This window comes from Nannobrachium achirus (assembly GCF_963921795.1).
Source record: "Nannobrachium achirus genome assembly, chromosome: 20".
Classification (NCBI taxonomy): Eukaryota; Metazoa; Chordata; class Actinopteri; order Myctophiformes; family Myctophidae; genus Nannobrachium; species Nannobrachium achirus.
Window position 1 is genome coordinate 21447430 of NC_137827.1, and position 13188 is coordinate 21460617.

The window sequence follows — 13188 nt, forward strand, 5'->3', positions numbered from 1 at the left end:
AAAGTGGGTGGAAACCAGAGGTGTAAAGTAACAATTAAGTACATTTACTTACTGTACTAAGTACTTATAAGTAACATTTTTGAGGTATTTGTACTTTACTTGAGTATTTCCAATATACTTTCACTTTCACTCCACTACATCTCGGATCCAAACATTGTAGCCTACTTTTTAGATTTGTATTATTATTACAAAACATACATAGGTAGACAGACCTATAACACTTCAGCCAGGCTATTTCTGGCAACATTTGAAAATAGCAGATCTGCTATTTTCTAAAGATTTGTATACATTTGAAAACTAAATGGGACATTATTCTGCATAATTAGTACTTTTACTTTTGGTACTAAAGTGCATTTTGAATCGAATACTTTTGTAAGATACTTTTACTCAAGTAGAATTCCAGACTTTTACTTGTAACAGAGTATTTCTACATTGCAGTATTGATACTTTTACTTAGACTACACCATTTGTGTAGCCTATACCAATACATTTCTTTTTTCATTATGACATTTACAAATGCCAATTAGGCTTGTGGCTATACAAAGGTGATTAATATTGGTTTATTTCTTTCATTTCTCACTTTTGATCTGTCAATTTTTTGAGATTTTATCTTCATTTTTACCAGGTAGCCTGTCTCTTGAGTTCTATAGCCTACTGGCCTGGCCACAATGTCAGCATTTAAATGATAAACAACTAGAAGCAGTGCTCTTCCGAGCACAGGTCTCCACCAGGCAAACTTTGGAAGCTAATATTAGCCAATCAGGATGGCATATGAAATATCAGACGGATCGGACTTGATCACATAGAGATACTGTGTACCGATTTGTGTGATTTTTGGATAAAATCTCAAGGAGTAATATCCAAAAATGTGTTTTACATAAGTCGGCCCAAAGGTGGCGCTATAAAAGGCTTATGTGAAAAATGCAGGGCAAAGGTTTATCCTTAGCTTCTAGGGAGTGTGCTTGCAAAGTTTGAAACTGATCGGTGGAGTTATAGGTAAAACCACAAATCGGCCTGTTATAGCGCCACCATGAGGCTGATTTAAAAAAAAATAAGTGGCATTTCTTCCTCGGCCTAGTGGGAACGTGTGTGCGCGATTTCATGATAATCGCACTTTGCGTTTGTGATTTGAGGCATTTTGTTCCAAACGGCTCGATCCTACAAACTTTGGAAGCCAATCTTAGCCAATCAGGATGGAATATGCAAAATCGGACAGATCCGTGTCGATCACATGACTGTCGAGATACTGCCTACCGATTTGTATGATTTTTGGACAAAATCTGTAAGAGTAGTGCACAGAAATGTGTTTTGCGAACATCGGCCACTAGGTGGCGCTAGAAAAGGCCCATTTAAAAAAATTAGGGCAGAGGTTCTAGATTGGCATCCAGGGAATGTGTGTGCTCACTTTGGCAGCGATCGGGCCAACGGCGACTGAGATTAGGCGCTCACAAACTGCGAGAACTCACGGACGGACGGACGGACGCACGGACGCACGGACGCACGCACGGACGGACGGACGGACGGACGGAGGGGAAAACATACTCTCCCTCAGCCTTCGGCTGGTGGAGACAACAACATAGCCAAATGGTTGGGATTGGGGAGGGCATGGGGGGTATTTTGTTTGGGGCAGGCTGCAGAATGTGTTAACAGGAAAGGGTGGCCTTTCCTAATCTAATTCAGTTAAAGGAGCACTTCTCATATTTCCAGCCTATCTTCATAATTCCCCATGCGGAAAAGCCTCAACATTCCAGGCTAAATGCATTCCAATCGTCTCATTTGCATTGTTGGGTTAAATGATAAAATTATGTCTCAGAGGATAGTTTCTGTTATTGTAGCTCGGAATTTCCTTCGATGATGTCATTGGTAGGAAAGTTTCTGTGCCATCTCTTAAGGAAGATAAGGTTGAAAATGGGTGAAGGCCTAGTAGCTTTGGATCAAGGCTGTCTATCATAGGCACAGACTGGTCCGGACACCTATATGCTTCAATGTAGCCAGGTTCGAATCCCGATCCTGGTGGTCTTTGCTGCGTGTCACTCCCCCTGTGTCTCTCTCTCCCCGTTTCCTGTCTGACTTCACTAAAAAGCCCCAAAATAAATATTAAAAAAATACTATCTATCTTTTATTAGAGTTCTCAACGGTCCTGAAAATTAAGGCCCGGCCCTAACTGGGCCCTAACTGGGCCTACCCGACGCTCGCCGACCCGACCAATTAGAGTAAACTATAAGCCCGACACCCTAGAGCACCCGGAAAAAAAAATCGACAGTTTTTTAAATTATAGCGGAGTGGAAGTGATGCTGCGTGCCTGTACAATGTAATTTATATTGTGTCCATCAAATGCTTAAATGGTTGCGTGACATCAGCTGCAACACAGACTCAGTGCAAAGTAACAAGTTAAAAACGCATTCTAGTTCGCTATTGATCGATGCACGACCGAGGAGGCACCAAGCAGAAACCTGCTGCAGCTGCTGCTAGTGCTGCGTGCTTACTTTTATCGATCGAAGTCAGACTCGATAAAATACATTTGAGCCACGGAACAACATTTGATGAGATTTAGCCTCTCAGACCCCAAACGGGGGTCTGAGAGGCTCGACTTCGAACTCCAGTTGGTCCGAAAAGGTTAAAATTCACCAGGTTAGCATTCACCAGCATCGCCAGGTTAGTTAGCTACTCACCAGGTTAGCATTCACCAGCATCGGCAGGTTAGCTACTCACCGAGTTAGCATTCACCAGCGTTAGTTTTACTGAGGTTAGGGTTAAGGTTTAGGTGCGGTCGGACCAAAGGGAGTTCAAACCAAGGACATGTTACCCCCAAAACGTAGAATATTTTGTTATCGTTGGATACGATTATTTCTTTTTTTCTTCCCACAATTCTATGCTGTATTGATGTGGTATCATAGATAAAAATAACAACTATTCTATTCTCTAATTGTGTAGACTTCTTGTAAATTAAGTAATGCCCCAAAAATTCTCACCCCGGGTCAAATACAATTCGGTGACCCCGGAACGGTCGCCAGCAGGTATTCCTAAACCTAAACGTAGCATCAGTAAAACTATGCCCACACATAATCTTCCTAAACTTCATTTATCCATCTTCAACTGCTTATCCGGAATCAGGTCGGCGGGCTTCATGAACTTAGCCTCAGTAAAACTGTGCCAAACCATAAACATATTCCTAACCTTAACCACACTAAAACGAATACAACAAGATCCGCTGGGGGCGAGCGATACGTTTAAAAAAAAACGGGGGCGAGTGTGTTTTGGGGCGAGTGTTCCGGTTACCTGTCATTCCTGCCTATAGTAGGCCTATACTGTGTATGGGTCATAATGTTTCTGTGTGTTTTTACAACACTGGCTCCACATCTGGATTGAACCGTGTCTAAACAGCTGTCATTCCCAATGAAACGGTGACTGTTTCTTCTGGAGAGAATCCAATGATTTTCTGATGTCTGATCTATATCATGTATCCTCATAATCCATAGGTTACTATACATTATATAGTGACCTATGGATTATTTAACATTGTCTAAAGTTTATTCCCCTGCTAAGCTCTGACCGCAATGCAGTTTACCCTTCAAAATGTCTGCTTTGAACTAGGACGCTTATCATTTTTCTTGTTGGATTTGAGCAACAAAACCAATGTGTTTCATTTGACTAAAAGTATACTCTTCCCTCCGTGTTTCTCTCTCTCTTGCCCTTGGCTCCAATGCAGGTACAGGCAAAAATGTACCACGTGTGCAGTCTGTGGCCTTACAAGGGCAGGGTGAGGTCATGAGAACTTATCTATGTTAGTTGTTTACTGTAGGAGGTGAGGCCTGCTTCCTTTTGTATTGGCTGGATACTTCAGTAATGTCAGTCCCTAGCCAGACTGTCTGAGAGGCTTATGATGCCTTAAGTCTGCCACCATGTGGCTACAGGTCCAACTGCAGTACCTCTGGTTTCACTTTGTAGACATAATCCCCAGCAAATTTAGAGCACACCATTGTACTATGCATACAGCATTTCCAAGGGGGAAAAATAGTTATAGAACTATATCTAGTATTTAGCATATAATCAAATTTTTATGCTGCATGCATGATTTTCGTCCCTTAAAGGGGTCTTCATAGACCTATTGATTACTCACGCCATGGACACTTGTACGGTACCCCCATTAGATTCCGGATGGGGACCCAAATGCATTCCGGAATCAATGGAGGTACATCTACTATAATCAAATGAATGGGACAAATACAAATGTATTTATTTATTTACCCTTTTTACCATACAGTAACTTCAGCTGGGTCACCACCCACCTGACAACCAGGGATACTAATGAACTTCATTTTAACACTTTCTGTACAAAGAAAACAATCTTCCTCCAAGTATAATCATAATTAATACCTGATGATTATGTTTTAGGGGGAAATGTCTTTAAATCAATTATTCCAAATCATGCCGTGTGAAACATGACTATCCTATCATATCCTATGTAAGTAGAAAGATGCAATTGGAAATTGCAAGTGTGTTGCCTTCAAGCGATATCTCTGTATCTGTCAGTCAGTCCCATACTGTAGGTCAGTCCTTGTCCCAATTTGAGTGGTGCTAACTGCTAACCATTCCGACCTTGTCCCTTTTATGCCCATATATGGAGATCCATGATGTCATCAATATTAATGGGAATGCCCATATATGCCCAGCACATACAAAGGACCCCAATGTAAACAAGCCATAGTGATTTCTTGGGTTTAAATGATATTTAATATTTAATGCACTTATAGTGGCGCATCTTTGATCAATGAGCAGTGATAGTTACAACCATATTTGTCTCTTCACCGCCTGTCCTTCAGTCCATGTGTCCATGTGACCATGTGTTTGTCTGTGAACAACTATTCTCAGTCACTGTTGGACCTATCAAGGTGAAACTTTGCACACACTCCCAGGAGGCCAAGGAAGAACCTCTGCCGCCAAATCGGCCTGTAATAGCGTAATATATTATTTTCTTTCATATGATTAAGTTACATTTGAAGATGGAACATTTTAAGATAAACATCCAAGTTAAGCCCTTTGCACACAGGACAGTTGCGTTTTTTTTCGTTTGCGGCATGAATAAAACGCATTGGATTTGGTGTGCAAGGCTGTGCGGAATCGGCGCTGCGGATCCCAAAAGGAGTCATAAAAGGAGTGATGAGTTTTTTACCGCATGCGACAAGACGCACGAATCGAACTGGGTTCGATCGAGAAAAAAACGCACGGCGGCAGCCACTCGTCGCACGGCTAATTCGGAGCCGGTGTGCATGAGGTCATAGAGAATCATTGTTTTCTTTTCAAAACATTATATTGTCCGTTTTATCCGTGCGGTTAAACGCGCCTGTGTGCAAAGGGCTTTACTTGAATACTTTGTTTTTGAGGACCTACTGTAGTCTAAAGATTCTGGTTTTATTGGTCTACGAAGATGACCACATAATCACATAATCAGATCTACATGTGAAATGGTATGATCTCAGGAAAACCTTGTTAATTAAAATTCTGTATTTACGTATAGGTGTCCATGATAATGCCTGTCAAATTAGATTTGACATTGCAATGTCAAATGGTATAACCCATTACGCCATTTGACTCCCATCCCAATTTTAAGATTATGCTTATTTAATGATAATAAACAACCTACTGTTGTACACAAACCAACAATAATTTTGTAAAATCCAACCTGAGCGGTGCAAACACGACACACATGCATATCTCCTTGTATGGGCCGTTCTGTCCCTGAAGTCATTTACTTTATGTGTACGAGCACGGATCTGCATACATAATACATTCCGTACAGACAGAGTGAAATGTAGGAGCTGTTCACACTGCTCAAAAATGGTTAAATAAAAAAGAATTGCAACACGACAGACTCGCATATCTTTTTGTATGGGCCGTTCTGTCCGTGACGTCAGTTATCTCCATACATGAAGATCCGTGCTCATACATACATACATACACACCAAGCCAGATGTAGGAGCGGTTAGCACCACTCAAAAATATATATGAAGGTTTGCTTTCCAGTTAATTTTTTAGCCCACTATATTTGTAACCCATTACTTTATGTGTCAATTACCTAATGTTATAATCCTGGGCAATACACGCACTCAAGCCATATGTCAAATCGCCCGGCTTCAACGGGAATCGTATGCTTGCATTTTGCTAAGAGTTACGTTATTAATTTTCTCCTCTGACTTGAATGGGAAAATGCAAAAAATAAACTTTCCCCAAATTTGGAGATGACTGACATCATAGATGTTTTGATATCATAGTCCGACATGGAAGCCAAATGGGAAAATGCTGATGTCCATATATGGGCATTCCGAGATATGGGCTTAATATTGATGAAATAAGGGATCTCCATATGTGGGCATGAAAGTGACAAGGACTGACAGAGATCTCCATATATTGCCATTCATTTATTAGTGAATTAACTTTCACCATTAGCTTCAATGGTAAGAATTAATTTGCAAGTGTGACTCACGTTACGGCAACAACACTTGCAATTGAACAATTGCGTCTTTCTAGTTTGAATCAGTATTATTTTTGCTGAAATACATCATGTAATGACTTGCAACCTTTTATTGTAAAAATCCAAGCTAGGCTGCTTATGTCTACCATCCCCCTATGTGATATAAAGCGACTGCCTTGTGTCCACAGTAGCGCACTGCAAGACAGACAGAGAGGCAGTGCTGAATCTCACAACCTTCATCAATCAATCAATCAATCAATCAATCAATTTATTTACTCACGACCATGATCACATGGTATGGAGCACATACAGTATATATATACAGTATACAATACAAATTGTGTGAATGTCAGAATGCGTACCAGCCTGGGGCGCCCGCTGGCTTACCAGTCTAGGCTTTTGTCGCAGGTTCGAATCCCGACCTTTGCTGTGTGTCACTCCCCATCTCTCTCCCCATTACCTGTCAGTCTATTGTCCTATCAATTAAGGCATAAAAGCCCCAAAACAAATCTTTAAAAAAAAAGAAAAAAAGAAAAAAAAAGTGTACCATGCCACTTGTGTATCTGTCCATCTGGAACTCCGGGTCCATCATCAGTTGTTCAATTGTTCAAGAAACATAATACAAAAATCAATAATGCTTCTGACTCGCTGACCATCTATTTTTCCACCTTCAGATGTGTCTTCACTTTTCATAATCACAATTTTTTTCAAAAGTTTTCCCAAATAATGGCCTGTAGGGCAGGCAGTGTAGGGCCGTGCCTTGCTGTAGGCAAGGTTCAGTGGCTGCCTGGGGCCCCACACAGTCAGGGCCATGTTATTTTATAATATATATATATATATATATATATATATATATTATTTTTTCCTCTTTTTTCTGTCTTATTTCTCACCTCAAATGTTTTCACATACATATTGTAGTTAGTGTACTGTTTGAAATTATTTTGTTGGTGGCCTACTGGCAGAGTACACAATACATTTTACTCTAATTTTACACTAATCAGTGTAATGTGTAATAGTTGTAGACCCCCCCCGTAGTATTTTTCATTAGTACCCGATGATTTTTTTTTCCTTGCTTGTTTTCATCAGTAGGGTGATGTTAAAATCAAACGAACTTCTTGAATCTTTATTTAGGATGATGTTGGACTAAGGTCCAACATAATTTTGTTCATTATTAATCGCCCAGCTTCAGTTGCAGTTTCGGTTCAAAGATGGCGATAATCAGCATGATGCAGAAACCAAGCAATATGCCAGCATTCTGCAGCAGATAGAAGCCACTCTGACTTCTGAAGCCTTGGTTCCTAGCATCTTTATGTATTATTTCTGGTAGCATGTCCACCAGGGCCACATAGAGAAAAAGTCCAGCGGTGAAAGGAAAGATCCATACGACTATGTTCTCATAGTAGTGTCCAATAGAAATGCCAATAAACATGCCCACGTAGGCAAGCATGGCCGACAACAGATTGTAGATGATAGCCTGGCGCACACTCATACACTTCAACAGCACCGCAAAGTCACCCAGTTCATGAGGAAGTTCATGGCAGAAGACAGCTAGAGAGGTACTGAGACCACTGGTCAAGCCATCACTAAAGGCAGCGCCTATTGCCAGGCCATCAGTGAAGTTGTGCAGGCCGTCTCCCATGAGAACCATCCAGGCCAGTGTGGCGATCCCAGGCTCTTGGATGTGCTCCTGGGAGTGGTGATGCCTGTGTGGCTGGTGGTGGTGGTTCAGTATGTGGTTGTATTGACGTTGATGCGTGGGCCCCCCGGCCGCGCTCTCACAGTCATCCACCAGAACTGGGGGATGACTGGGGGTCACAGAAATGTCGACTGGCAGCGGGTGGGGCAGAGCCCGCATCTCCTGACCCTCTACATCGATGCCCATTCTGTCGCAGGTCACTGAGGGGTCTTTGTTGTGGTTCTTGCGATAGTACATCTTTCCCAGAGTCAGCAAGTGTTCCATGAGCAACATGGAGTTGATTCCTGCCAACACCATCAGACCCTTCCACACCCCGTCAAGAGACTCCTCGTCCTCCTCATGCTCTTCAAGGACACTGTGACTGTGGTGGTGGTGGTGGTGACCACCTTGGGAATGGGGGATGAGGTGAAGCAAAGCGTCTCCACAGAGGGTTCCCACTGCCAACGCAACCAGGAAGCTGAGAAGGAACTTGAAGAAGGAGTGTTTCATCAGAGGGATGAGGAATACCCCAAGCAGAGATGCAAGACTGATCACTGTGACGGACACAATGCCACCCACCCATGCTGTGGTGGCATTTTTTTGGGGGTGGTCATGTTCGCCGTGTCCGTGGTCATGTTCGCCGTGTCCGTGGTCATGTTCGCCGTGGCCGTGGTCATGTTCGCCGTGTCCATGGTCATGTTCGCCGTGGCCATGGTCATGTTCGCCGTGGTCATGGTCGTGGTCGGTGTTGTTGCACTTGCCATGTTGATCCGGAAGCACACAAAGCCAACAAATGCGGACAGATCGGGCAGAGGAACAGCTATGCCCATATATAGAGATCCCTGATGTCAGAATAGGAATTGGAGTGGCCGAACAGTCCTGCCTACAGAGGATGACTGTGAGAACAAGTATCACTCTAACTTCCATAACACAGTGAGGAATAGAGCACTGCTGCTGGGCTGCACTAAACCCTACCTAGTGGACACGTCCCCACTGCGTTAAGACCAGATAGAGCAGAGAGAATGTTAATTACCGCTCAATTTAACACTTATTTCTTTACTTTCTGGGACTGTGCGATACAAATGTCATACTGTACCTCAATACTTACCAGTAAGACTCCCTATCGGGAGATAAGCGACCGTCAGGTTATTCTCTGCTCAGCCCTGGTATAAGAACCTGTGTGCACATATAGAAAAGGTTATTTGATTGCCTGACTCCAGCCCATAGACCCGCCCACTCTCTGAGCGGACTGGTTCTCTTGGTCTGGTGTTGCGTAATGAACCTAGAGTTTCTCTGGTCTGAGGCAAGACCAGGCCAATGAGAGTCGGCGCCTCGGAGGAGGGGGTGGGTCTAACGAGACAGCAAATCAGCAGAAACAGAAAATTAACAGAAACAGTGGAGGGAGGGGGAGCTCAGCCAGAGCTCTTAATTGCTCCCTTTGAACTTCAAAGGGGGTTGTGCACACCTCATTAGTGATCTCTGTAATCAATGAAAGCATCAAAGACAACAACGTGTTTTATTCCTGTTATAGAGGGGAGGGGGAGGGGGGAACACAACCCCACCAGATCTCTTGTGATATGGAATTTCACATTTCAAATCCCCTCCCCTTTGAAATCTCTTGTCAATGGGACAATGTCAGACTCAATCTCCAGCGCAGAGTCTGAAATCAGGCTAGCTATTTGAGATCCTGGGCTCATAGCCTCCAGATGGCGTTGTGAGCTACTTCCTTTTTAATACTTTTTAACCTAGCCACATGTGCTGTGAGACCCTATCCATGCAGACTGTAGAACCAGCCATGTGCTGTTGAGACGCTATCCATAGGGATATTCACGTTTGCATGTTTGGGCCGTTCTGTCCCTGACAGCTCTGATGACCCTGTGGACCCTCTATGACGTCTTGTGGCAAATAAAGGTGGCTAAATTGTGCCTGAATAATTTCTGCATTTCTGTGTGGAGTTCTCAGGAAAACATTGTTAATTAAAATTCTGTATTTACGTATAGGTGTCCATGATAATGCCTGTCAAATTAGATTTGACATTGCAATGTCAAATGGTATAACCCATTACGCCATTTGACTCCCATCCCAATTTTAAGATTATGCTTATTTAATGATAATAAACAACCTACTGTTGTACACAAACCAACAATAATTTTGTAAAATCCAACCTGAGCGGTGCAAACACGACACACATGCATATCTCCTTGTATGGGCCGTTCTGTCCCTGAAGTCATTTACTTTATGTGTACGAGCACGGATCTGCATACATAATACATTCCGTACAGACAGAGTGAAATGTAGGAGCTGTTCACACTGCTCAAAAATGGTTAAATAAAAAAGAATTGCAACACGACAGACTCGCATATCTTTTTGTATGGGCCGTTCTGTCCGTGACGTCAGTTATCTCCATACATGAAGATCCGTGCTCATACATACATACATACACACCAAGCCAGATGTAGTAGGAGCGGTTAGCACCACTCAAAAATATATATGAAGGTTTGCTTTCCAGTTAATTTTTTAGCCCACTATTTGTAACCCATTACTTTACGTGTCAATTACCTAATGTTATAATCCTGGGCAATACACGCACTCAAGCCATATGTCAAATTGCCCGGCTTCAACGGGAATCGTATGCTTGCATTTTGCTAAGAGTTACGTTATTAATTTTCTCCTCTCACTTGAATGGGAAAATGCAAAAAATAAACTTTCCCCAAATTTGGAGATGACTGACATCATAGATGTTTTGATATCATAGACCACATGAGACCGACATGGAAGCCAAATGGGAAAATGCTGATGTCCATATATGGGCATTCCGAGATATGGGCTTAATATTGATGAAATAAGGGATCTCCATATGTGGGCATGAAAGTGACAAGGACTGACAGAGATCTCCATATATTGCCATTCATTTATTAGTGAATTCACTTTCACCATTAGCTTCAATGGTAAGAATTAATTTGCAAGTGTGACTCACGTTACGGCAACAACACTTGCAATTGAACAATTGCGTCTTTCTAGTTTGAATCAGTATTATTTTTGCTGAAATACATCATGTAATGACTTGCAACCTTTTATTGTAAAAATCCAAGCTAGGCTGCTTATGTCTACCATCCCCCTATGTGATATAAAGCGACTGCCTTGTGTCCACAGTAGCGCACTGCAAGACAGACAGAGAGGCAGTGCTGAATCTCACAACCTTCAGAATGCGTACCAGCCTGGGGCGCCCGCTGGCTTACCAGTCTAGGCTTTTGTCGCAGGTTCGAATCCCGACCTTTGCTGTGTGTCACTCCCCATCTCTCTCCCCATTACCTGTCAGTCTATTGTCCTATCAATTAAGGCATATAAAAGCCAAATAAATCTTAAAAAAAAAAAAAAAAAAAAAAGTGTACCATGCCACTTGTGTATCTGTCCATCTGGAACTCCGGGTCCATCATCAATTGTTCAATTGTTCAAGAAATATAATACAAAAATCAATAATGCTTCTGACTCGCTGACCATCTATTTTTCCACCTTCAGATGTGTCTTCACTTTTCATAATCACAATTTTTTTCAAAAGTTTTCCCAAATAATGGCCTGTAGGGCAGGCAGTGTAGGGCCGTACCTTGCTGTAGGCAAGGTTCAGTGGCTGCCTGGGGCCCCACACAGTCAGGGCCATGTTATTTTATATATATATATATTATATATATATATATATTATTTTTTCCTCTTTTTTCTGTCTTATTTCTCACCTCAAATGTTTTCACATACATATTGTAGTTAGTGTACTGTTTGAAATTATTTTGTTGGTGGCCTACTGGCAGAGTACACAATACATTTTACTCTAATTTTACACTAATCAGTGTAATGTGTAATAGTTGTAGACCCCCCCCCCCCCCCCCCCGTAGTGGTTTTCATTAGTACCGGATGATTTTTTTTTTCCTTGCTTGTTTTCATCAGTAGGGTGATGTTAAAATCAAACGAACTTCTTGAATCTTTATTTAGGATGATGTTGGACTAAGGTCCAACATAATTTTGTTCATTATTAATCACCCAGCTTCAGTTGCAGTTTCGGTTCAAAGATGGCGATAATCAGCATGATGCAGAAACCAAGCAATATGCCAGCATTCTGCAGCAGATAGAAGCCACTCTGACTTCTGAAGCCTTGGTTCCTAGCATCTTTATGTATTATTTCTGGTAGCATGTCCACCAGGGCCACATAGAGAAAAAGTCCAGCGGTGAAAGGAAAGATCCATACGACTATGTTCTCATAGTAGTGTCCAATAGAAATGCCAATAAACATGCCCACGTAGGCAAGCATGGCCGACAACAGATTGTAGATGATAGCCTGGCGCACACTCATACCCGCCTTCAACAGCACCGCAAAGTCACCCAGTTCATGAGGAAGTTCATGGCAGAAGACAGCTAGAGAGGTACTGAGACCACTGGTCAAGCCATCACTAAAGGCAGCGCCTATTGCCAGGCCATCAGTGAAGTTGTGCAAGCCGTCTCCCATGAGAACCATCCAGGCCAGTGTGGCGATCCCAGCCTCTTGGATGTGCTCCTGGGAGTGGTGATGCCTGTGTGGCTGGTGGTGGTGGTTCAGTATGTGGTTGTATTGACGTTGATGCGTGGGCCCCCCGGCGGCGCTCTCACAGTCATCCACCAGAACTGGGGGATGACTGGGGGTCACAGAAATGTCGACTGGCAGCGGGTGGGGCAGAGCCCGCATCTCCTGACCCTCTACATCGATGCCCATTCTGTCGCAGGTCACTGAGGGGTCTTTGTTGTGGTTCTTGTGATAGTACATCTTTCCCAGAGTCAGCAAGTGTTCCATGAGCAACATGGAGTTGATTCCTGCCAACACCATCAGACCCTTCCACACCCCGTCAAGACTCTCCTCGTGCTCCTCATGCTCTTCAAGGACACTATGACTGTGGTGGTGGTGGTGGTGACCACCTTGGGAATGGGGGATGAGGTGAAGCAAAGCGTCTCCACAGAGGGTGCCCACTGCCAACGCAACCAGGAAGCTGAGAAGGAAATTGTAGAAGGAGTGCTTCAT

General features: G+C 42.9%; 2 protein-coding genes across 2 annotated transcripts; both read right to left on the reverse strand.

Annotated features, from left to right (window-relative positions):
- Nucleotides 1-7643: 7643 nt before the first annotated feature.
- Nucleotides 7644-8657, reverse strand: LOC308305996 (zinc transporter ZIP6-like; the record flags this gene model as incomplete). The annotated part of the gene is made up of 1 exon (XM_080750895.1): nt 7644-8657. The coding sequence occupies one exon, from the start codon at nt 8655-8657 to the stop codon at nt 7644-7646; it is 1014 nt and encodes a 337-aa protein (XP_080607021.1).
- A 3514-nt stretch (nt 8658-12171) lies between these two features.
- Nucleotides 12172-13188, reverse strand: LOC308305997 (zinc transporter ZIP6-like; the record flags this gene model as incomplete). The annotated part of the gene is made up of 1 exon (XM_080750896.1): nt 12172-13188. One exon carries the CDS (start codon nt 13186-13188, stop codon nt 12172-12174), a length of 1017 nt encoding a protein of 338 aa, XP_080607022.1.